Source organism: Protomyctophum parallelum (assembly GCF_964188405.1).
Source record: "Protomyctophum parallelum genome assembly, chromosome: 13".
NCBI classification, from domain to species: domain Eukaryota; kingdom Metazoa; phylum Chordata; class Actinopteri; order Myctophiformes; family Myctophidae; genus Protomyctophum; species Protomyctophum parallelum.
Window position 1 is genome coordinate 2,052,812 of NC_139708.1, and position 22,665 is coordinate 2,075,476.

General features: G+C 43.7%; 1 protein-coding gene across 3 annotated transcripts in view; it reads left to right on the plus strand.

The window, feature by feature from the left end:
- The window catches only part of col5a3a (collagen, type V, alpha 3a), a 95,807-nt gene extending 73,865 nt beyond the window's left edge, over nt 1-21,942 (plus strand). For all 3 annotated transcript variants that reach the window (XM_083780269.1, XM_083780270.1, XM_083780271.1), the window contains 20 exons: nt 1,767-1,820; nt 4,278-4,331; nt 5,344-5,451; nt 5,557-5,610; nt 5,724-5,777; nt 6,262-6,315; nt 6,493-6,546; nt 7,588-7,695; nt 8,581-8,634; nt 9,259-9,312; nt 9,443-9,550; nt 13,303-13,356; nt 13,648-13,683; nt 14,578-14,631; nt 14,733-15,039; nt 15,290-15,402; nt 15,903-15,971; nt 17,536-17,769; nt 18,775-20,798; nt 20,925-21,942. In XM_083780269.1, coding sequence (XP_083636395.1) covers nt 1,767-1,820; nt 4,278-4,331; nt 5,344-5,451; nt 5,557-5,610; nt 5,724-5,777; nt 6,262-6,315; nt 6,493-6,546; nt 7,588-7,695; nt 8,581-8,634; nt 9,259-9,312; nt 9,443-9,550; nt 13,303-13,356; nt 13,648-13,683; nt 14,578-14,631; nt 14,733-15,039; nt 15,290-15,402; nt 15,903-15,971; nt 17,536-17,769; nt 18,775-18,921 — 1,770 coding nt within the window. In that variant the 3' untranslated portion in view covers nt 18,922-20,798; nt 20,925-21,942. The remainder of the gene's footprint in view (nt 1-1,766; nt 1,821-4,277; nt 4,332-5,343; nt 5,452-5,556; nt 5,611-5,723; nt 5,778-6,261; nt 6,316-6,492; nt 6,547-7,587; nt 7,696-8,580; nt 8,635-9,258; nt 9,313-9,442; nt 9,551-13,302; nt 13,357-13,647; nt 13,684-14,577; nt 14,632-14,732; nt 15,040-15,289; nt 15,403-15,902; nt 15,972-17,535; nt 17,770-18,774; nt 20,799-20,924) is intronic.
- The last annotated feature ends 723 nt before the right edge of the window (nt 21,943-22,665 follow it).

Genomic DNA, 22,665 nt, shown 5'->3' on the forward strand with positions numbered 1-22,665 from the left:
GTTCAGGTCAAGCAGTTTCAGCATCATATTCCAATCATGATCTTCCACGTGCACAATAATTGAAAGAATATATCTGAATATTACCATGGTAATGAGAATTACACACAAACCAATCATGAATGGGATAATGTGTTACATGCCTCAATAATCCAGCTAATATCAGCAAATCCGCAGCTGTCATAATTTAAAAATTCTCATTTGGGATATGAGCTTACCGGGGTAATTCTAAATGGGATGCGGCGTTGCATTAGGAGGACCATACAATAATACACCATTGGGCCTCTCGGAGCATCCAAAATAATTGTGGCACATTCAATTTCCTGTAAAAATATCGATAGAGCTATTGATTTATTTTCTTTGTTTAATAAAAACTAAAGTATATACAGTACAATAGATTGGTAAAAGTCCCACTGCTGAAAATGAACTGAGAAGAATGTGACACAATTGTATCAGCACAATGATTCCCCCACCCCCCCCCAAAAAAACTAAAAAACATGATATATCTGAATAGTAGCTTATCCTTATAACAACTGCCTCTCCTTTCCTCAGACCTCTCCTGCTTTGGAAAGTTGAATTATTCAATAAGTATTAGAATATAATTCCTGGGAGAGAGAGGGTTATATTTACCGCTCCATGAATCATTAACCCATTCTGACCGGGCACCCATTTTGGTGTTGGCGTCATGTTATGATTTAGCTATTGAAAAATAGCAGATCTACAAGCTCGTATCGCGCCACCGAGTGGCGCGATACGAGCTTGTAGGTCTGCTATTTTTGAAAAATCGAAGAACGACTGACATTTTCAGAATCTGATCTCAGGTCAGAATGGGTTCATCAGACCAGTGGGTGCAGTCCAGTGGAAACCTCGTATGAATCTGATCTCAGGTCAGAAGGGGTTAAGGAGTATTAGACTATCATCCCTAGGAGGCAGTTATATTTACCTCCAGTAATGGCCATCTCTCAACAGCCTCTCTCACACGTCGGTCAATTATTCAGCAAGTCAGCCACAGACACACTGACTGGAGCTGTACTGATGGGGGGTAGGGGGGGATGGGGGGGTAGGGGGGGTAGCAAAGACAGTGGGATCCATAAATGGATTTATACAGGAATGGTGAGAGAGAGAGGGAGAGGGAAGTGGATGGGATGAGAGCTATGCGGGGTGTTAACAGCAGGGGAGTTCACTGGTGCTGTTCTGATCCACTCAGCCTGCACACATGTGCACTCTAGCGAAGATGTGTTTTTGCTTTTGCTGTTTGTTTCAAGACGTCTAACAAAACATCCCCCCCCCCCCCACACACACACACACACACACACACACACAACTATTACTGCTGTCTATCTCATCAGCGTGCATAGGCACGGGAGAACTGTGCATGCGACCACACACACACACACACACACACACACACACACACACAACACAACACAACACAACACAACCCAAGCGAACTGAGAGATGGAATAGCTTATTCTCTACAATCCCCACAGCAGTTGACACACACACAAGTATTTCTCCTTGTTAGAGTGATAATGCTGCTCCAGTTTCTGCTGTCTGCGAACAGAACTGCTGACAGACAGCAAGTGCAGCAACAACACACAGAAGAGGGTTGGAATTTCACGAAAATCACATGAATATTTCAAAGCTGCTACTGTTTTCTGATGTCCCCTCTCTCTCTCTACCTGCTACTGTTTTCTGATGTCCCCTCTCTCTCTCTACCTGCTACTGTTTTCTGATGTCCCCTCTCTCTCTCTCTACCTGCTCCACAGGGGGCGATGGGATTGACTGGCGGAGTTGGCCAGCCTGGTGGAGTTGGAGAGAAGGTTAGTGGTTCCCATTAGTGAGAAGGTTTGGACGTGATGCTCAGTGTAGGCCGGGCTGCCACTGTTATTACACAGTGTAGGCCGGGCTGCCACTGTTATCTTCATAGATTCAGTGTAGGCCGGGCTGCCACTGTTATCTTCATAGATTCAGTGTAGGCCGGGCTGCCACTGTTATCTTCATAGATTCAGTGTAGGCCGGGCTGCCACTGTTATCTTCATAGATTCAGTGTAGGCCGGGCTGCCACTGTTATCTTCATAGATTCAGTGTAGGCCGGGCTGCCACTGTTATCTTCATAGTGTAGGCCGGGCTGCCACTGTTATCTTCATAGCCATTATTATATCCATGACTTTTCCAAATAATTGAATAATCAAGAATCAAGCTTTAATATATACAATATATATATATACAATATATATATATATATATATATATATATATATATATATAAATTGATTAACCACTTAAGCATTATTTTATACTCCGTTTCACACTAGCGTCGTGGTAATTTCTTTTGTTAAATAACAATTCTCGATTTGGTTTAAAAAAAAAAATTAAATCGATCAGTTGTATTAACTGTTGCACCCCCAGTGGTGTGTGCAGTCAGTGTACTGTACAGGTAGTGGTGTGTGCAGTCAGTGTACTGTACAGGTAGTCAGTGTACTGTACAGGTAGTCAGTGTACTGTACAGGTAGTCAGTGTACTGTACAGGTAGTCAGTGTACTGTACAGGTAGTGGTGTGTGCAGTCAGTGTACTGTACAGGTAGTCAGTGTACTGTACAGGTAGTGGTGTGTGCAGTCAGTGTACTGTACAGGTAGCTTAACCTGTTCCTTCTATTCCAGGGTGTGTGCAGTCAGTGTACTGTACAGGTAGTCAGTGTACTGTACAGGTAGTCAGTGTACTGTACAGGTAGTCAGTGTACTGTACAGGTAGTCAGTGTACTGTACAGGTAGTCAGTGTACTGTACAGGTAGTCAGTGTACTGTACAGGTAGTCAGTGTACTGTACAGGTAGTCAGTGTACTGTACAGGTAGTCAGTGTACTGTACAGGTAGTCAGTGTACTGTACAGGTAGTCAGTGTACTGTACAGGTAGTCAGTGTACTGTACAGGTAGTGGTGTGTGCAGTCAGTGTACTGTACAGGTAGTCAGTGTACTGTACAGGTAGTGGTGTGTGCAGTCAGTGTACTGTACAGGTAGCTTAACCTGTTCCTTCTATTCCAGGGTGTGTGCAGTCAGTGTACTGTACAGGTAGTCAGTGTACTGTACAGGTAGTCAGTGTACTGTACAGGTAGTCAGTGTACTGTACAGGTAGTCAGTGTACTGTACAGGTAGTCAGTGTACTGTACAGGTAGTCAGTGTACTGTACAGGTAGTCAGTGTACTGTACAGGTAGTCAGTGTACTGTACAGGTAGTCAGTGTACTGTACAGGCAGTCAGTGTACTGTACAGGTAGTCAGTGTACTGTACAGGCAGTCAGTGTACTGTACAGGTAGTCAGTGTACTGTACAGGTAGTCAGTGTACTGTACAGGTAGTCAGTGTACTGTACAGGTAGTCAGTGTACTGTACAGGTAGTCAGTGTACTGTACAGGTAGTCAGTGTACTGTACAGGTAGCTTAACCTGTTCCTTCTATTCCAGGGTGTGTGCAGTCAGTGTACTGTACAGGTAGTCAGTGTACTGTACAGGTAGTCAGTGTACTGTACAGGTAGTGGTGTGTGCAGTCAGTGTACTGTACAGGTAGTCAGTGTACTGTACAGGTAGTCAGTGTACTGTACAGGTAGTCAGTGTACTGTACAGGCAGTCAGTGTACTGTACAGGTAGTCAGTGTACTGTACAGGTAGTCAGTGTACTGTACAGGCAGTCAGTGTACTGTACAGGTAGTCAGTGTACTGTACAGGCAGTCAGTGTACTGTACAGGTAGTCAGTGTACTGTACAGGCAGTCAGTGTACTGTACAGGCAGTCAGTGTACTGTACAGGTAGTCAGTGTACTGTACAGGTAGTCAGTGTACTGTACAGGTAGTCAGTGTACTGTACAGGTAGTCAGTGTACTGTACAGGCAGTCAGTGTACTGTACAGGCAGTCAGTGTACTGTACAGGTAGTCAGTGTACTGTACAGGTAGTCAGTGTACTGTACAGGCAGTCAGTGTACTGTACAGGTAGTCAGTGTACTGTACAGGCAGTCAGTGTACTGTACAGGTAGTCAGTGTACTGTACAGGTAGTCAGTGTACTGTACAGGTAGTCAGTGTACTGTACAGGTAGTCAGTGTACTGTACAGGTAGCTTAACCTGTTCCTTCTATTCCAGGGTGTGTGCAGTCAGTGTACTGTACAGGTAGTCAGTGTACTGTACAGGCAGTCAGTGTACTGTACAGGTAGTCAGTGTACTGTACAGGTAGTCAGTGTACTGTACAGGTAGTCAGTGTACTGTACAGGTAGCTTAACCTGTTCCTTCTATTCCAGGGTGAAGACGGAGAATCCGGAAACCCTGGACCAGTAGGAGAGACTGGTGGTGCTGTGAGTCCTCTCTCTCTCTCTCTCTCTCTCTCTCTCTCTCTCTCTCTCTCTCTCTCTCTCTCTCTCTCTCTCTCTCTCTCTCTCTCTCTCTCTCTCTCTCTCTCTCTCTCTCTCTCTCTCTCTCTCTCTCTCTCTCTCTCTCTCTCTCTCTCTCTCTCTACAACTACAATGTAGAGTCTAAATTGTAATAGCCAGGACAAAGTGGGAGTTTGTAGTAAAGTGACATGGACCTTAATGGCCGTTCACACCAAGCACTGTCTGTAACTATAACGATAACTGTAAAGGTACAATCATTCTGATTCAAGTGCTTGGCAGAGTTCACACCATAAACAATGGCAATGGTGAACGATATAGTTACAGTTATCATTACAGTCATAGTGCTTGATGTGAATGGCCAACAACCACAGGTTACAGTAAGTGTAAGTGTCACATGCTATAAGCATATTGCTACAAAGTAAGAAGAATAACAACAACCCTATAGTCTGGTCTTCTATTTCAGGGGTAGGCAACCTTTGGCACCGTCCGGTGCCAACATTGGCACTAAGGAGGGTGATCACTGGCACACTGGCATAAGTGTGAGAGAGAGAGAGGACTTTTTGGTTTAAAATAAACTATTTAAACTTAGTCAAATAAGTCCCTCACATTTGTATGTATACAGTAAATTACATCCTGCACATTCTGTAATTATACATTCATTAAAACTGGGAGATGCGTGGGTCATTGCTCTGAGACTAATGATCATCATAACAATGTGAAAATAAATATTAAAAATAAGGATATTTCCGTGGACAATCAAAATGTGTTGGAAATGTTGATGTGTCATTCAAATTAATGTTGACATGGCACACTGACTATCCAGAAAATAAAAACATGGCACTTCATTCCAAAAAGGTTGCAGACCCCTGTTCTATTTTACTGTAGCATCGGACTACTATTTTCTCAATCAATCTCTTCTGTTGATGATCTCACTCTTGCCTCTTTTCAACCATGGTCTGTGCATTTCTGACCCCAGGGGGGTAAAGGCGACTTCGGGGAGAAGGGTGACGCAGGGCCCCCCGGGGCAGCTGGACCCGCAGGAATCAGAGGAATACCAGGGGAGGACGGACCCAAAGGCAACTTTGTGAGTTCACTGTGAGCTTTGTGTGTGTGTACAGCGCTGAGCGCAGTAATATGATATTGTATGTATGAGTCTGAGCTCTAACCTACTCCCTCCCGTTGCCCACAGGGTCCCATTGGATTCCCTGGAGATTCAGGCCCCCCTGGGGAGGCAGGCGCCAATGTGAGTGAATCACTGTAATAAGAAATATAGAGATGCAATATACTGGAGAGAGAGAGAGGCAACTAGAGATACCGTTATTTAACCTGTTTTGACCTGCTTTGATTTTTGTCCAGGGAGTGGATGGAGGACCAGGGACTAAGGGAGACGACGGTGACCCTGGCAAAGCTGTGAGTAGTATGATTTTTATCTTAACCCATTCTGACCTGAGATCAGATTCATACGAGGTTTCCACTGGACACACACTGGTCTGATGAACCCATTCTGACCTGAGATCAGATTCTAAAAATGTCAGTCGTTCTTCGATTCTTAAAAAATAGCAGACCTACAAGCTCGTATTGCGCCACTCGGTGGCGCGATATGAGCTTGTAGATCTGCTATTTTTCAATAGCTAAAGCATAACATGATGCCAACACCAAAATGGGTGCCCGGTCAGAATGGGTTCAATAAACATAGAAACAACAGTGTCTCTATTCTCGGCTCCTGCTGCGGTCCTGTAGATGTAGTGTAGATCAAGTCTTTGTACATAAGGAGAGGTTTTTTACTTATTCATCATCATCATCATAGCAAAGAAAGCTTTCTTCTCCACGTCTTTGTTGTTGCATCATCTCCGTTTTAAATTTAAATTTTAACCCTTTGTTCTGTTCTCTACAGGGCCCCCCAGGTGCCTCTGGAGAGCCAGGCCCTTCAGGACCCCCAGGGCGGAGGGTGAGTTTACTTATTTATGATCTATGTGTGGGGTTTGTGTGTCTACGAGTAAGAAACGGCACTTAGATTTGTGTACGTGCCTCAAACATCTTTCAAGTGTTTTCATAATTAACTGAAGAAATCAGTTGTCAATTGAACACAAATCATGCATGGTCATGATTGTTTCTTTCCAACCAGGGTCACTTGGGAGCTGCCGGAAAAGAAGGGAAGCAAGGAATGAAGGGATCAAAGGTAAATCAGACTACAAGTGTGTGTGACATGTTTGATATATTAGATTAGATAGATTAGATCATAACATACTATATTGTTGAGTATACAATTTAGGCATTTAGCAGACGCTCTTAATGGAAAGCGACTTTCAGTAAGCAAGAACAACACATGGTAATACATCAAATACATAGAAATAGTCATCAAGAATCATAAGCCAAGCTAAGAACCTACAGTAGCATCTGTCTAACGGTAGATTATCTGTACAGTGAAGCTATGCGTATACTATAACCTATAAAGTGCTATGTCTACATAGAATGATATCTAAATTACATACTGTAAGTTTAGCCTTTGCATACGCCTGTAAGGTCGTCGAGGCTAGGGCAAGTGCTACTTGCAACTTATAGCCTACAGCAGGGGTCTGCAACCTTTTTTAAATGAAGTGCCATGTTTTTATTTTCTAGATCGTCAGTGTGCCATATCAACATTAATTAATTTTAATGACACCACAGGAAAAAATCCAACTTATTTTGATTGTCAACAAATATAAAGTTTTTCCTTCTTTTTAAATATTTTCTTTCACGTTGTTATAATGATCATTAGACTCAGGGCAGAGTTCAGTTTTAATGAATGTAGAATGCAGGATGTAATTTACACACTAATGTGGGGGACTTCATTTATTTGACTGCATTTCTTTTTAAAGTTTATTTAAAACCAAAAATACTCTCTCACACACTTGCCAGTGTGCCAGTGATCACCCTCCTGCCAATGTTGGCACTGGTGCCTAAGGTTGCCTACCCCTGGCCTACAGTATGCAGTAGTATCATAACATACTACAGTATGCAGTAGTATCATAACATACTACAGTATGCAGTAGTATCATAACATACTACAGTATGCAGTAGTATCATAACATACTACAGTATGCAGTAGTATCATAACATACTGCAGTACTGGTGCCTAAGGTTGCCTAGCCCTGGCCTACAGTATGCAGTAGTATCATAACATACTGTACTACAGTACATTGCTGTATCTGATGCCTTGCTGTCTGTCTTGGTTCTACAGGGAGCAACAGGCCCAGAAGGTCTGGTGGGGAAGACTGGTCCAGTGGGAGCCCAGGGACAGTCAGGGAAGCCTGGCACAGAGGGCCTCAGAGGGATCCCAGGACCTGGGGTCAGTGCACTTTACGCCTTTAGCACTTCAACCAAATGGCCGTAGAATGTCATTATTGTCTTGGGTGTTCATTCATTTCAATATACACTGCCCAACCAATACTCATATACTTGGCTGGGTTTGTGAGCTTCAGGCATGGCTGCTTCCAGTCGGTGTGTGCGGTACGGTCTAAACCTAGACGGTCTAGGTTTGTCAATAGAAGAGTAGAGAGACCGCCTCCAACCACTGCAGATGTACTGTACTAGTTACATAGTATTAGTACTCCATAATGTACTGTACTAGTTACATAGTATTAGTACTCCATATGCCATTCATTAGATTATTAGAGTATGTTAATAATTCCCTAAACCCAGAAGTTTTAATTTGTTCACTCTGATTTACAAATGAATAGAGCACCGAAGTCCTGACGTAACTCGCTCATCCCGACGATTCCCCTGGTTCGCGGAAGTAATTTCTCTATGGAGAATAACATGGGGTGATCTTAATATCGTCTACTATAAGCGTTGTGGTCCAAAAATAAACAAGCTGTCTCTGCGTTATTGTCAGGGAGGTGTCTCTGTATCATTTGCAACAGTCAGTCACTCATATATGATACAGTCTGCTTCTAGCGAAAATCTAACTAATTCAGCAGCAGTAACATTAGCGTTTTCTCTCAGTCAGTTGATTCTTCATATCCATATGAGTGAAGCGGCCGTGACATGTTTATTTTTCAAACACAGTTCTTATATGAGGCGATCTCAAATCGCCTCAATGGGATTTCAATGAAACTAAACAAATACATGAACCTGGGGACTGACGCCCTCTACTGAAAGTGACGTCAGATTTCGGTGCTCTATATACGTTCCAACTGAAGATTTTACTCTGCATGCTGTGCTCCATCTCCAGGGTGAACAAGGGCTAAATGGACCACCAGGGATGACCGGACCACCAGGACCAATGGTAAGAACCCTATGAGTTAATAGAACCTTACACTGCAGTGAGCCCTCTGACAGTATGAGTTCATATAGCATCAACATCGGTTTAACCACCTTAAAATAGTCGATAATAGTCTTGTAATATCTGCTTAATTTTTTAAATGTTAACAATAAATCTTGTATGGCCCCATATTCTTTCTGATGGGGGTCTGCTGTCAGATACATCCCGGGCTCGTTAAGACAAATAGTACCAGTCAGTGCTGGTCAAATACAACAGAAGAAAAAAGAAGAAACTGTGTTCCAATGGATCCAATGTAGTGTAGTTATTATTTATTTAGTCACAAGCTATTGTTAAATATTTATAAAACCCGCAGAATAACAAGAACAACTTTCAACCTGGTGTCTCTATTTTGGGCCTGTCAAAATGGTGACAATAGAGCTCTACTTGTAGGGTTGTAGATCGGCTATTTCAGCTACTTTTGCGAGACACTTGATACGATTAGTTATAAAATAGGGTATTCATTTAAGAAAACCCCCAAAAATATGAAATATGGAGTTACAAGGTTTCTCTGCAACAGACTGGCAGCGGTGGTGTCTGAGTGTGAGATCAGTGATGTGCACCAAATAATGAGCCTTGACGTGTTCACAGGGACCAGCAGGACTCCCGGGGTTGAAAGGAGACCCTGGAACCAAGGGTGATAAGGTCAGTGTCTTATCCATTCAGCTCCTGACAGACAGACACACACACTGACAGACACACAGAGAGCCAATACATCTGTAGCAGACAGTCAGTCGCTGCTGTTTGCTGACATGCCCCCCGTTGTTCCCTGCAGGGTCACGGCGGTTTGATCGGTCTTATCGGACCCCCAGGAGATCATGGAGAGAAGGGAGACAGAGGCCTTCCAGGAAACCAGGGCACACCCGGATTCAAAGGAGATGGGGTACGCTACAGCAGTGCTTCACCTTATTAAAGGAGATGGGGTACGCTACAGCAGTGCTTCACCTTATTAAAGGAGATGGGGTACGCTACAGCAGTGGTTCACCTTATTAAAGGAGATGGGGTACGCTACAGCAGTGCTTCACCTTATTAAAGGAGATGGGGTACGCTACAGCAGTGCTTCACCTTATTAAAGGAGATGGGGTACGCTACAGCAGTGCTTCACCTTATTAAAGGAGATGGGGTACGCTACAGCAGGGGTTCACCTTATTAAAGGAGATGGGGTACGCTACAGCAGTGGGTCACCTTATTAAAGGAGATGGGGTACGCTACAGCAGTGGTTCACCTTATTAAAGGAGATGGGGTACGCTACAGCAGTGGTTCACCTTATTAAAGGAGATGGGGTACACTACAGCAGTGGGTCACCTTATTAAAGGAGATGGGGTACGCTACAGCAGTGGGTCACCTTATTAAAGGAGATGGGGTACGCTACAGCAGTGGTTCACCTTATTAAAGGAGATGGGGTACGCTACAGCAGTGGTTCACCTTATTAAAGGAGATGGGGTACGCTACAGCAGTGGTTCACCTTATTAAAGGAGATGGGGTACACTACAGCAGTGGTTCACCTTATTAAAGGAGATGGGGTACGCTACAGCAGTGGTTCACCTTATTAAAGGAGATGGGGTACGCTACAGCAGTGGTTCACCTTATTAAAGGAGATGGGGTACGCTACAGCAGTGGTTCACCTTATTAAAGGAGATGGGGTACGCTACAGCAGTGGTTCACCTTATTAAAGGAGATGGGGTACACTACAGCAGTGCTTCACCTTATTAAAGGAGATGGGGTACGCTACAGCAGTGGTTCACCTTATTAAAGGAGATGGGGTACGCTACAGCAGTGGTTCACCTTATTAAAGGAGATGGGGTACGCTACAGCAGTGGTTCACCTTATTAAAGGAGATGGGGTACACTACAGCAGTGGTTCACCTTATTAAAGGAGATGGGGTACACTACAGCAGTGGTTCACCTTATTAAAGGAGATGGGGTACGCTACAGAAGTGGTTCACCTTATTAAAGGAGATGGGGTACGCTACAGCAGTGCTTCACCTTATTAAAGGAGATGGGGTACGCTACAGCAGTGGTTCACCTTATTAAAGGAGATGGGGTACACTACAGCAGTGCTTCACCTTATTAAAGGAGATGGGGTACGCTACAGCAGTGGTTCACCTTATTAAAGGAGATGGGGTACGCTACAGCAGTGGTTCACCTTATTAAAGGAGATGGGGTACACTACAGCAGTGGTTCACCTTATTAAAGGAGATGGGGTACACTACAGCAGTGGTTCACCTTATTAAAGGAGATGGGGTACACTACAGCAGTGGTTCACCTTATTAAAGGAGATGGGGTACGCTACAGCAGTGGTTCACCTTATTAAAGGAGATGGGGTACGCTACAGCAGTGGTTCACCTTATTAAAGGAGATGGGGTACGCTACAGCAGTGGTTCACCTTATTAAAGGAGATGGGGTACGCTACAGCAGTGGTTCACCTTATTAAAGGAGATGGGGTACGCTACAGCAGTGGTTCACCTTATTAAAGGAGATGGGGTACGCTACAGCAGTGGTTCACCTTATTAAAGGAGATGGGGTACACTACAGCAGTGGGTCACCTTATTAAAGGAGATGGGGTACGCTACAGCAGTGGTTCACCTTATTAAAGGAGATGGGGTACACTACAGCAGTGGTTCACCTTATTAAAGGAGATGGGGTACACTACAGCAGTGGTTCACCTTATTAAAGGAGATGGGGTACGCTACAGCAGTGGTTCACCTTATTAAAGGAGATGGGGTACGCTACAGCAGTGGTTCACCTTATTAAAGGAGATGGGGTACGCTACAGCAGTGGTTCACCTTATTAAAGGAGATGGGGTACACTACAGCAGTGGTTCACCTTATTAAAGGAGATGGGGTACGCTACAGCAGTGGTTCACCTTATTAAAGGAGATGGGGTACACTACAGCAGGGGTTCACCTTATTAAAGGAGATGGGGTACGCTACAGCAGTGGTTCACCTTATTAAAGGAGATGGGGTACACTACAGCAGTGGTTCACCTTATTAAAGGAGATGGGGTACGCTACAGCAGTGGTTCACCTTATTAAAGGAGATGGGGTACACTACAGCAGTGGTTCACCTTATTAAAGGAGATGGGGTACACTACAGCAGTGGTTCACCTTATTAAAGGAGATGGGGTACGCTACAGCAGTGCTTCACCTTATTAAAGGAGATGGGGTACACTACAGCAGTGGTTCACCTTATTAAAGGAGATGGGGTACACTACAGCAGTGGTTCACCTTATTAAAGGAGATGGGGTACGCTACAGCAGTGGTTCACCTTATTAAAGGAGATGGGGTACGCTACAGCAGTGGTTCACCTTATTAAAGGAGATGGGGTACGCTACAGCAGTGGTTCACCTTATTAAAGGAGATGGGGTACGCTACAGCAGTGGTTCACCTTATTAAAGGAGATGGGGTACACTACAGCAGTGGTTCACCTTATTAAAGGAGATGGGGTACACTACAGCAGTGGTTCACCTTATTAAAGGAGATGGGGTACGCTACAGCAGTGGTTCACCTTATTAAAGGAGATGGGGTACGCTACAGCAGTGGTTCACCTTATTAAAGGAGATGGGGTACGCTACAGCAGTGGTTCACCTTATTAAAGGAGATGGGGTACGCTACAGCAGGGGTTCACCTTATTAAAGGAGATGGGGTACACTACAGCAGTGGTTCACCTTATTAAAGGAGATGGGGTACGCTACAGCAGTGGTTCACCTTATTAAAGGAGATGGGGTACGCTACAGCAGTGGTTCACCTTATTAAAGGAGATGGGGTACGCTACAGCAGTGGTTCACCTTATTAAAGGAGATGGGGTACACTACAGCAGTGCTTCACCTTATTAAAGGAGATGGGGTACGCTACAGCAGTGGTTCACCTTATTAAAGGAGATGGGGTACGCTACAGCAGTGCTTCACCTTATTAAAGGAGATGGGGTACACTACAGCAGTGCTTCACCTTATTAAAGGAGATGGGGTACGCTACAGCAGTGGTTCACCTTATTAAAGGAGATGGGGTACGCTACAGCAGTGCTTCACCTTATTAAAGGAGATGGGGTACGCTACAGCAGTGGTTCACCTTATTAAAGGAGATGGGGTACGCTACAGCAGTGGTTCACCTTATTAAAGGAGATGGGGTACGCTACAGCAGTGCTTCACCTTATTAAAGGAGATGCCAGGGACCCCCATAAGAGAATATTTACGGCTCTAGCAGTGATTTTCAACCAATTTCTTTTCAAGAAAGGGCCCCCGGTTTGACCTGACTTAGGCTACGGACCCCTATTTAATAGCATTTTTATCTCTGGGACCCCAATTTATATTGTAAAATCCAAGTTAATTTAACTCTGAGAGTGTTGTTTAACTCTGAGAGTGTACAAATGGACAAATGTGTCCATTTGGTTCAATTTGTACACCCATAAGGGTTCCTATAACTATCATTTAGCTGGAGACCCCCTGGAACTCCCTCAAGGACCCCTAGAGGTCCCCGTACACCACTTTGGGAACCACTGCGCTACAGTAGAGGGCAAAAATGTATTGTTAATTTAACTCTTAAGAGTGTATGTCAGAGTTAAATTCACCTTCAGGATTTTGCAGTACAGTACGTATACACGAGATTAACTTGGTGTGATTTGTTGTGTTCCTGTTCTAGGGTAAAGGTGGGCCCCCTGGTCCCAATGGCCCCCCGGGAATGACTGGACTGTCGGTAAGCTTTTCTATCTGCTGATTATTCTACCCACTTTCCTCAGATGCTGTCATGAATTAATTCACAGTGTTATGTTTGTGTAATTTGGATACATGATTGATTGATTATTGCTATTGTTACTAAACTCCTAAAGTCAAGCATAACCAGCCCTTACGTTGAACCAAATAATAATTGTTTAGTATTTTGCTGTATTCACAGTGTGGGCTCAACACTATGACATACAGTATGATCATGTCATGATGGTATCGCTTTCAACCTCCTCACAGAGCCAACTCTCTTCTCTTCTTCTAGGGTGCAAGTGGCGAGAGAGGATCAAAGGGAGACATGGTGAGTGTTGTAATCTCTCCTATTCCCATGTTAGCGTTGCTGTCCGCCGTAGCCTGAAAACCCACCTTTTCAGACTCCATCATGGCCCATAGCACTTACCCTACCCCCTTAGATAGCATTTCTGTTGGCTTAGATAGCATTTGACACAGACTTATAGCATGTTATGTTATGTAGACAGCACTATAATTGTATTGTATATAGTCATAGCACGCCATAGTACATATGTATAGCATAGTAGTAAATATGTATAGTTTATATGTATAGTGTATGTATAGTTTCATTATATAGATATTCCACTGTTACTTTCTTAGCTTACGCATGTTTCATGATAAATGCTTTTATGTGATGTATTCCCATGCTTTTGTTCTTGCTTAAATGTAAGTCGCTCTGGATTAAGAGCGTCTGCTAAATGTGTAAATTGTAAATTGTCCTCGCACCCCAGCCCAGCTGTCAGCAACATATGCTCTGGTCAAGAGAGAGAGAGAGAGAGAGAGAGAGAGAGAGAGGGGGGGGGAAGGGAGAGAGAGAGTTTATTTGTGTGTTGGCTCAAATGTACCATGCTTCATAATCACTATGCTTTTCTGTGTTTACTGCATGTCTTTGGGACTAAAAGCTGGCTGTACAGCCACGCTTGCCTTATGTGTGATTTTTTCCAGTTGGGTCCTCATAATAGGATTTGGTTCTGGTGTATGTGATGTGATGAAAAGCACTATAGCGTGTCCTGAGAGCCGGGGATTTGACCAAAAGACTGCTGATGCTCATAGCTGGATAATCCTGTAAAGCGGCAGCCATATCTGCCCGGATAAAGATAGGATTTGGCCAACTGGTGTGAGAAGGGTTTCCAGGTGAGAGGATGACTGACACAGAGCTTTGTCATCCCCCAATTCTCTCTAGGGTCCCGTTGGTCCCCAAGGAGACACAGGCCGGATCGGGCCCCCTGGACTTCCCGTAAGTATACTCAGTTGCTCGTGTCCAATTCTACTCCCTCCATCAGTATCATCCATTTTTTGACATTACCCTTTGAGCTCACCCGTCTCCTTGACGTTCAGGGACCCCCTGCCACCATGGTCCAGCCCCTGCCCATGCGGGAGGGCAGGAGGAAGAGGAAGAGGCATTCGGAACGGGGCGGAGGATCGGCGCGGTCAGGGCAGGAGGAGTACTACCCGGATCCAGAGCTGGAGGAGTACCTCCAGGGGGACCAGCCCCAGCAGGAGGCCGAGGGCATGGAGGAGGTGTTCGCCTCCCTCAACTCCATGAAGACTGAGGTGGAGCTCATGAGGAGGCCGCTGGGAACGTACGAGAGCCCCGCACGCACCTGCAAAGAGCTCATGATGATCCAGCCCGACTACAAAGACGGTGAGCAAAGATCATAATGAAACACTAAAATGTCTCGGCCCATTCAAGAAGGACTCCATCATCTTCTCCATTATTTCAGCCCCTTTTTACAGAGGCACTGGCTTTGTTAGCTTATGATGCAGTTCATCATGTCCCCTATGTTGTCATGGTATTCTCTGAGGTGTGTCTGGCAGGACTACATCTGATGTGTGATTGATGTGTTATTTCCATGCCCCCCCCCCCCCCCCCCCCCCCCACACCACCCCCCCAGGAGACTACTGGATAGATCCTAACCAAGGCTGTCACCGCGATTCCATCAAGGTCTCCTGTAACTTCACAGCTGATGGAGAAACCTGTCTCTACCCTGACAAGAAGATTGAGATAGTGAGTCCCCAAAACCTACAGCTCGTCAGCCTTTGAAAAGCTGGCTTTGCAAATCACTACAGGTCCCATATCCCATTCTGACCTGAGATCAGATTCATACGAGGTTTCCGCCGGACACACACTGGTCTGATTAACCCATTCTGACCTGAGATCAGATTCAAAAAATGTCAGTCGTTCTTCGATTTTTCAAAAAATAGCAGACCTACAAGCTCGTATCGCGCCACTCGGTGGCGCGATATGAGCTTGTAGATCTGCTATTTTTAAATAGCTAAAGCATAACATGATGCTGACACCAAAATGGGTGCCCGGTCAGAATGGGTTAAGGATCGAAACGTCTTTGAAGAGGCACACAGGAGACAGAATATGTGCATCAGACATGGATATCATCACTTCATCTTTACATAATAATTTCCACTGGCATGCTCGCACCAGCGCACAAATACATATGTACGATTATGCACGTAACGGCTCCCCCCTCCTCCCTGTGTTTTTGTTTACAGGTGAAATTAGCAGCTTGGAACAAAGAGAAGCCAGGAGGCTGGTTCAGCCAGTACAGGAGAGGCATGAAGGTAAATCAAACGCCTCCAACCATTAATCTCTGGCATTAGTCGTGTTCCGCTAAATTACCCGTTCTAATTGAGGACGTTTGAACGAGAGCATGGAACAGAGAGCACACACAAGAATAATAATAATAATACGGGTAATAATAATAATAACAATAATTGTAATATTAATATTATTATATCTAATAACGATTGATAGAGGTTAAAAATGACATAACATCCAGAGCAGTGTAGCGCAGCGCCGACTGGCTGGGCTAAATCGCTTATTCTTTTCGTTCGATTTTTGTCTTTCATAATCACCATATATACTGCACAATGTGTTGTGCCAAATGGCCTTCTGTCAAAAGGCGAAGGAGTCTAATAAGATCCATGCAGCGCGCATGCTCTGAGCTGCAGTGGAGCCTAATAAGACCCATGCAGCGCGCATGCTCTGAGCTGCAGTGGAGCCTAATAAGACCCATGCAGCGAGCATGCTCTGAGCTGCAGTGGAGCCTAATAAGACCCATGCAGCGCGCATGCTCTGAGCTGCAGTGGAGCCTAATAAGACCCATGCAGCGCGCATGCTCTGAGCTGCAGTGGAGCCTAATAAGACCCATGCAGCGCGCATGCTCTGAGCTGCAGTGCGCTCTGAATGTTAGGTCATTTCTCACCTGTAGAATAACAGATTGTTATTGGATAGAATAACAGATCAGATTAATCAGATTTAAGGTAAGAAAATTGTTAATCCGGAATTCTCCTTTAATGGGTTAAAAACTGTTCAATTCAACCAGTTCTGAGATCATAGTGTTTTTGTTTGGCTATAAGTTGGTTTTAGCACTAGCAGCGAGGATGACTCACTCACTCACATGGAGTGCTTGTTCAATTCCTTTTCTCATCTCCTTCACTTTTCCCATTGAAATCTTGATCCCCCGCTAAAGGCGAGTTATGCTAACCTCGGATGACCTGCCCCACGCCTTTACATACATTTATTCATGAATATAAATTGGGAGATTTATAAACAACTGACAAGGTTTGATAGAAATTAAATTGCTACTGTCACACCACGTCTGACAGGTTTATATTCACCATGTTGCCTCTTCTCTGCGAGAAAGACTGTATGCTATTGCTATTGCTATGATTGGCTCTATGTCAACTTGCAACTTCAGCATGCAACTTTATTTTTCCCTGGTGGGCAATTGGTTTTTGCAGAAAGACAAAGATGCAAGACAATAAAATGCTAAAAAAAAAAGAAACAAAAATGCTGTACATCAAAAGTGGGAGCAGGGACAGTAAATGTAGCTGACAATGGGAAAACAACAGTGGTCTCTGGTTGACCCTAACCCAATTCTAGAATCACACACAAAATGAAGCTGCACACAAGAATAAAGTGCTTAGTTAACAACATTATTATAAATACAACTTAGGTATGCATGTATAGAGTTGCATGGTGACCCTCTGGTGTGGTTAGGGCTCATTAGTCTAAACAATTTCAGATGACTAAAATAGGACTAAAACCAAATGATGTGCTATTCAAAAGACTCAAATCAGAATGTCCCGTCACAACAATGAACACTGCTGTGTCTGTGTGCAGTTCTCCTACGTCGACAGTGATGGGAATCCAGTGCACGTTGTTCAGCTGACCTTCCTGAAACTCCTGAGCGCTACAGCCCACCAGAGCTTCACCTACACCTGCCAGAACTCTGCAGGCTGGTTCGACAGCACGGCGCGCTCCTACCAGCACGCGCTGCGCTTCAGGGCCAGCAACGACGAGGAGCTCACCCAGGCCAAGAGCCCCTTCATCCAGACAGTGCATGACGGATGCCAGGTCAGTCAGTGTGCCATCCGGTGGTCATTTCATCCACTAGAAACTAGAAAGACAAATGTTTGTCGACTACCTTTTGTCACTGACGAAAACGGAATAAAAACTAAGCTAGGATATCTTATATAATTGACAATTTTGGTCAACAAATAAAAACTAGACAAAAATGCCAGGGAGGAACTAGTGGAGGAGAGATCCAGTAGAGGCGATGAGCTCTGAAAATAGCAACGCGTTGCTTGTAGATCTGCTATTTTCAGAGCTATTTTCAGCATGCAACCAAGCGTAAAATCAGGCATTACGACACCAGAGAGAGAGAGAGAGAGAGGCTGGCTGATCCGGAATTAGCTGTAATTAAGCTAATGTGTTTATCGGTTGTGTTATACGGTTGTCAGATGGCGCTCGATTCAATAAGGGTCTTGCAGATGGTAGCCATCAGATTATTGGTTCTCATGTAAATGAGGATTGGGGACGGACCGGGTATAGAGATGGTATTGGGTATTGGGTATTGACTAATGTTGTAGAGCAGTGGTGGAAAGTACAGTCATTTACTCAAGTACTTTTACTTTACTTGAGTATTTCCATTTTTCAATACTTCATACATAAATCCTATTTTAAGCTCACAACGCATCGCATCGTGAGTCGAGGCACATTGTGAGCTTGTAGCTCTGTTTGTACCTCTGCCATTTTCAAAAAGGTTTGACAGACTTTACATTACATTTTAGTACTTACTAAACCTTTGTATACTCATTTTGACAGTATTATTTCAATGTGGTATTGCTACTTTTACTTAATAATGAAACTGTCAGGATGTAATAGACATTTTTAGAATCGGATCTCAGGTCAGAATGGGTTAATCAGACCAGTGTGTGTCCAGTGGAAAACCTCGTATGAATCTGATCTCAGGTCAGAATGGGTTAGAAAGTAAAACATCTGAGTACTACCCACCACTGATGTAGATGAAGCAGATTCTAATTTGTCTTTGATTTGTTTGTTTGTCTTTTTCACATGCAGTCTCGGAGGAGCCAAGAACGGACAGTTCTAGAAATTGACTCTCCATCAGCCGAGCTGCTCCCTATTATAGATGTTGCTCCATCAGACTTTGGCAACAGCAACCAGAAATTCGGCTTCCAAGTTGGACGCGTATGCTTCAATGGTTAATATTGATGCCAGCAACACAGAGAATGCCCTGCACAAGTTGTGAATGGAAAATGAACCAAAAGAAAAAAACCAAACTGGACTTTACCACTGCCCCCCCAAGCAATATTTATTATATATGTTCCTATAAGAGGTGTGTTTGTGGTATATTTTGTAAGACTCTTGGACAGCCACTGAGATACTCTATTCCATGGCTCCACATCAGCGAGAAACCCAGCAATACAGGGGAACAAGAGGAAGAACATGAACATTTATGAAAGGGAAAAAATCCATTTAGATATATTTAATTTTGTTGTTGTTTTTCTCTCTCTTTGTCTCACCTTTTCAGTGTGCTGTTGCTGTTGAATGAGTTAGAAGTACTGTGACACTTGACAATGAACAATTTTAAAAGACAGACCTCCGTTGCTTGGATAGGAACTGTCTTATCATTGTGTGGTATGGGGTCTAGTGCGGAGGGACTTTTTTTAGGTTAGTGGTTCTCAAACTATTTTGTGTCAAAGACCCTCAAAAGGATAATATTAAGTTGCAGACCCACATCTGAAAATCTGTTTTGCGAGGGTCTCCCATTGAGCACAGCCTACTGCAACTGTCTTTACTATAGGTGGAGAGAGTAAAGCACATGATCTGAATTGCCATATAATAATAATTGTGAAAAGACCCCTGTGGGTACCTACATACTACCTAGGCACCAGTTCTGGCTCTATTCCACTACAAGAACGAAGTGAACTGTGCAATGCTGTGTATTTCACAGGATTTTGTTTCCATAGCCTAGACTTTTTATTTATTTAGTATGTACCTCCAGGCTCCACCTTCAGGGTTCATTGTGGTTATAATGGAAACAAACAAACAAACCAACAAAAAACAAATCATAGAACTTCAGGTGTTCTGGAATGTTTCACGTTCTGGAAGTCTCTGGGTTGTCCTTCATGGTCCAAAAGAGCCATTTGAGAACCACTGTTTAGGTCATTAGTTACAGATTATAATTGTGTGGGGTGGAATTCTTCGGACGCTGTCGTAGCCCACTCATTTGCATGCTCCGATTCCTTTATGCTGACCAACTGCTTAGCTGTACTATACTAGCCTAGCATATTAATTCCACGCGAGTAGCATATTTAATTTCTGTGTCCAGGAATGATAAATTGTATTTTTTACCCTTCAACTGCAGTTCTCTCGTGAATGACCTTGATTAGTATTCAATAGGTGTTGCTAGTTATTGAGCCTGACACTTACTTGAACGGATAAGGTTGTTTCCTTTATTGGACTTGGTTTGCGCCACAGGCCAGATAATAGGAGGCATTTTTAGCCCTCCGTGTCTCCACAGATTACACTACTCTGTACTGTATGTCATCTTTGCACTCCTATGTGGTACGTACTTGGTGTGACAGACTTCAACGGCTTAGCTGTGGAATATTTCAGGGGAAGGATGAGATTACCAGCATGCTGATTAAGCATAATGATCAGTCTTTCTTCACTGCAGTCCTTGATATCAACTGACATTTCATGCATTTGGTTATCGCCTAAAAACCTCTCTTCTCTGTACGCTTTTCCACCACCTGTTTTTTTGTTTGTTTGTTTGTTTTGTTAATGGTCTCTTCACTTTGTTCATATGTTCAAACTTTGACAATTATATTATGTTGGTGCTTCTTTTAAATGTCATGCTCTTCATTGGTGCTAAAAATGATTATATTGTTTAAAGTGTCTGTGTTTACAGTATGTGTTTCTTTAGGCAGGGCTAGAGGACTAGCAAAGGAGAGAGTTACTGTATTGGTAGCATATTGTAGAACACAACTGTTAGGAAACACCCTAAAACGGTTCCTGACCTTTTCTGGATGAGGGCCCAAAACCGGGAAAGCATGTGTCATTTAGATGTTTGCGTTGGTGTACAGCTGTACAGATGTACATCTGTACATCTGTACAGCTGTACAGATGTACATCTGTACAGATGTACAGATGTACATCTGTACATCTGTACAGCTGTACAGATGTACATCTGTACATCTGTACAGATGTACATCTGTACAGATGTACAGCTCACAGTGTGTCACTTGGTGCTGCGTGCTGTGAGCTTGTACAACTGCTATTTGGACATTTTTTAACAATCTTGAAATAACTATTGGTTTAGAAGGCATTTATAGAATGGGCCTCAGGTCTTAATGGGTTAAATGGTCGGATGGGCCACTTACGGTTTTCAGAGCATGTTTGTTTTCCGGCTTGGATCAACCAACATAGTATACTTTATGTTGTTATTTATTGCTTTCACTATGAAGACACACTTTTCAAGGTTTTAAAGAAAGAAAATATCATGTTATCTTTTTAAATAATGTTACACTATATATTATCATTACAATCTTAAGTGTTTTGCCAATTAGGTCTGCTGGGTTGTTGGCACCTCTGCCCTAGTTGATACCCACACCAAGTTAAGAACCCTGGCCTGTTCTGGGCATGGCATAATGGGCAAATATTGAGCAATAATAGGCAAACATTTTGCAGAAATAGCAGATCTATAAGCTCATGCCGTGGCATGTCGCAGTGTATTCTTTGCATCCGATATTTTTGGCAAAGAAATTGAGTGGGGGAAAAAGGAGGGGGCCAAGTATTGAAACCTAGGAACCAGTCAATGAAGTATATAATATAGGACTGGTAGGGTTTAAGTGGTTATAGGTGCACAATCCCTTTTGTTATAGAGATATAAAGACTACAGGTATCACAGCTTTAATTAGTCAGTTAATGTATAAGGGCCTTCATACTGTTCATGGTTTCTCTACCACAAACTACCACCACTATTTTCCATCACAAGCCAATTGAAATAAATCAGGTTGTTAGTATTTAAACATTCCAGTAATGAACTCCACTGCGATCCTGTCCCCTGCCCTGCCTTTCCTGTGTATAGTGTTTTGTTGCTCACATTTTATATATTGTACAGTTATTCTGAGGACTTGAGTTATGGTCTGATTGCCTGAGTGAGAAATAAGTGTATTTGTTGAAAACAAAAAGAGATGTGCGAATAATAAACAGGAAACCGAGCGGGTAGAAAATAGTCTGTGCGTTAGTGTGTGTTGTGTGTGTGTGTGTGTGTGTGTGTGTGTGTGTGTGTGTGTGTGTGTGTGTGTGTGTGTGTGTGTGTGTGTGTGTGTGTACATTCATGTGTTTGGGTGTGTGCGGCTGTCTGGAATGTCCACTCAGATACAAACAAGCCTCTTCATTATACCGACCAGTTCTGCAACATTCATTCAACCAGGCTAACCAATCAGCCAATCAGCATCCCCACAAAGCAGATGTAATCAACTCTGATTCCTTCCCCAGTTCATTTATTTCAATTAGCTTGTTTCATTCCGAGAGAGAGAGAGAGAGAGAGAGAGAGAGAGAGAGAGAGAGAGGGAGAGGGAGAGGGAGAGAGAGAGAGAGAGAGAGAGAGGGGAAGAGAGAGAGAGAGAGAGAGGGAGAAGCATAGAGGAGACGGGTAAGGGCAGGATGGAGGGGGGCAGAGATAGAGAGAGGGGGTGGAGGGCACTAATGAAATGGTTGAGGATAAGAAACAGTCATGGAGATTTGGTCTGTTCACTGGAGATAGTGAGGGTTCTGTGTGTGTGTGTGTGTGTGTGTGTGTGTGTGTGTGTGTATATGTGTGTGCGTGCGAGAGCGACACAGACAGGCAGGCAGACAGCGAGATAATGGTGCACACATACCGCACTCAAAGATGAGTTCTGCTGTGTTCTGGCTCTCTGGTTGTTGACTAATTCATGTTGT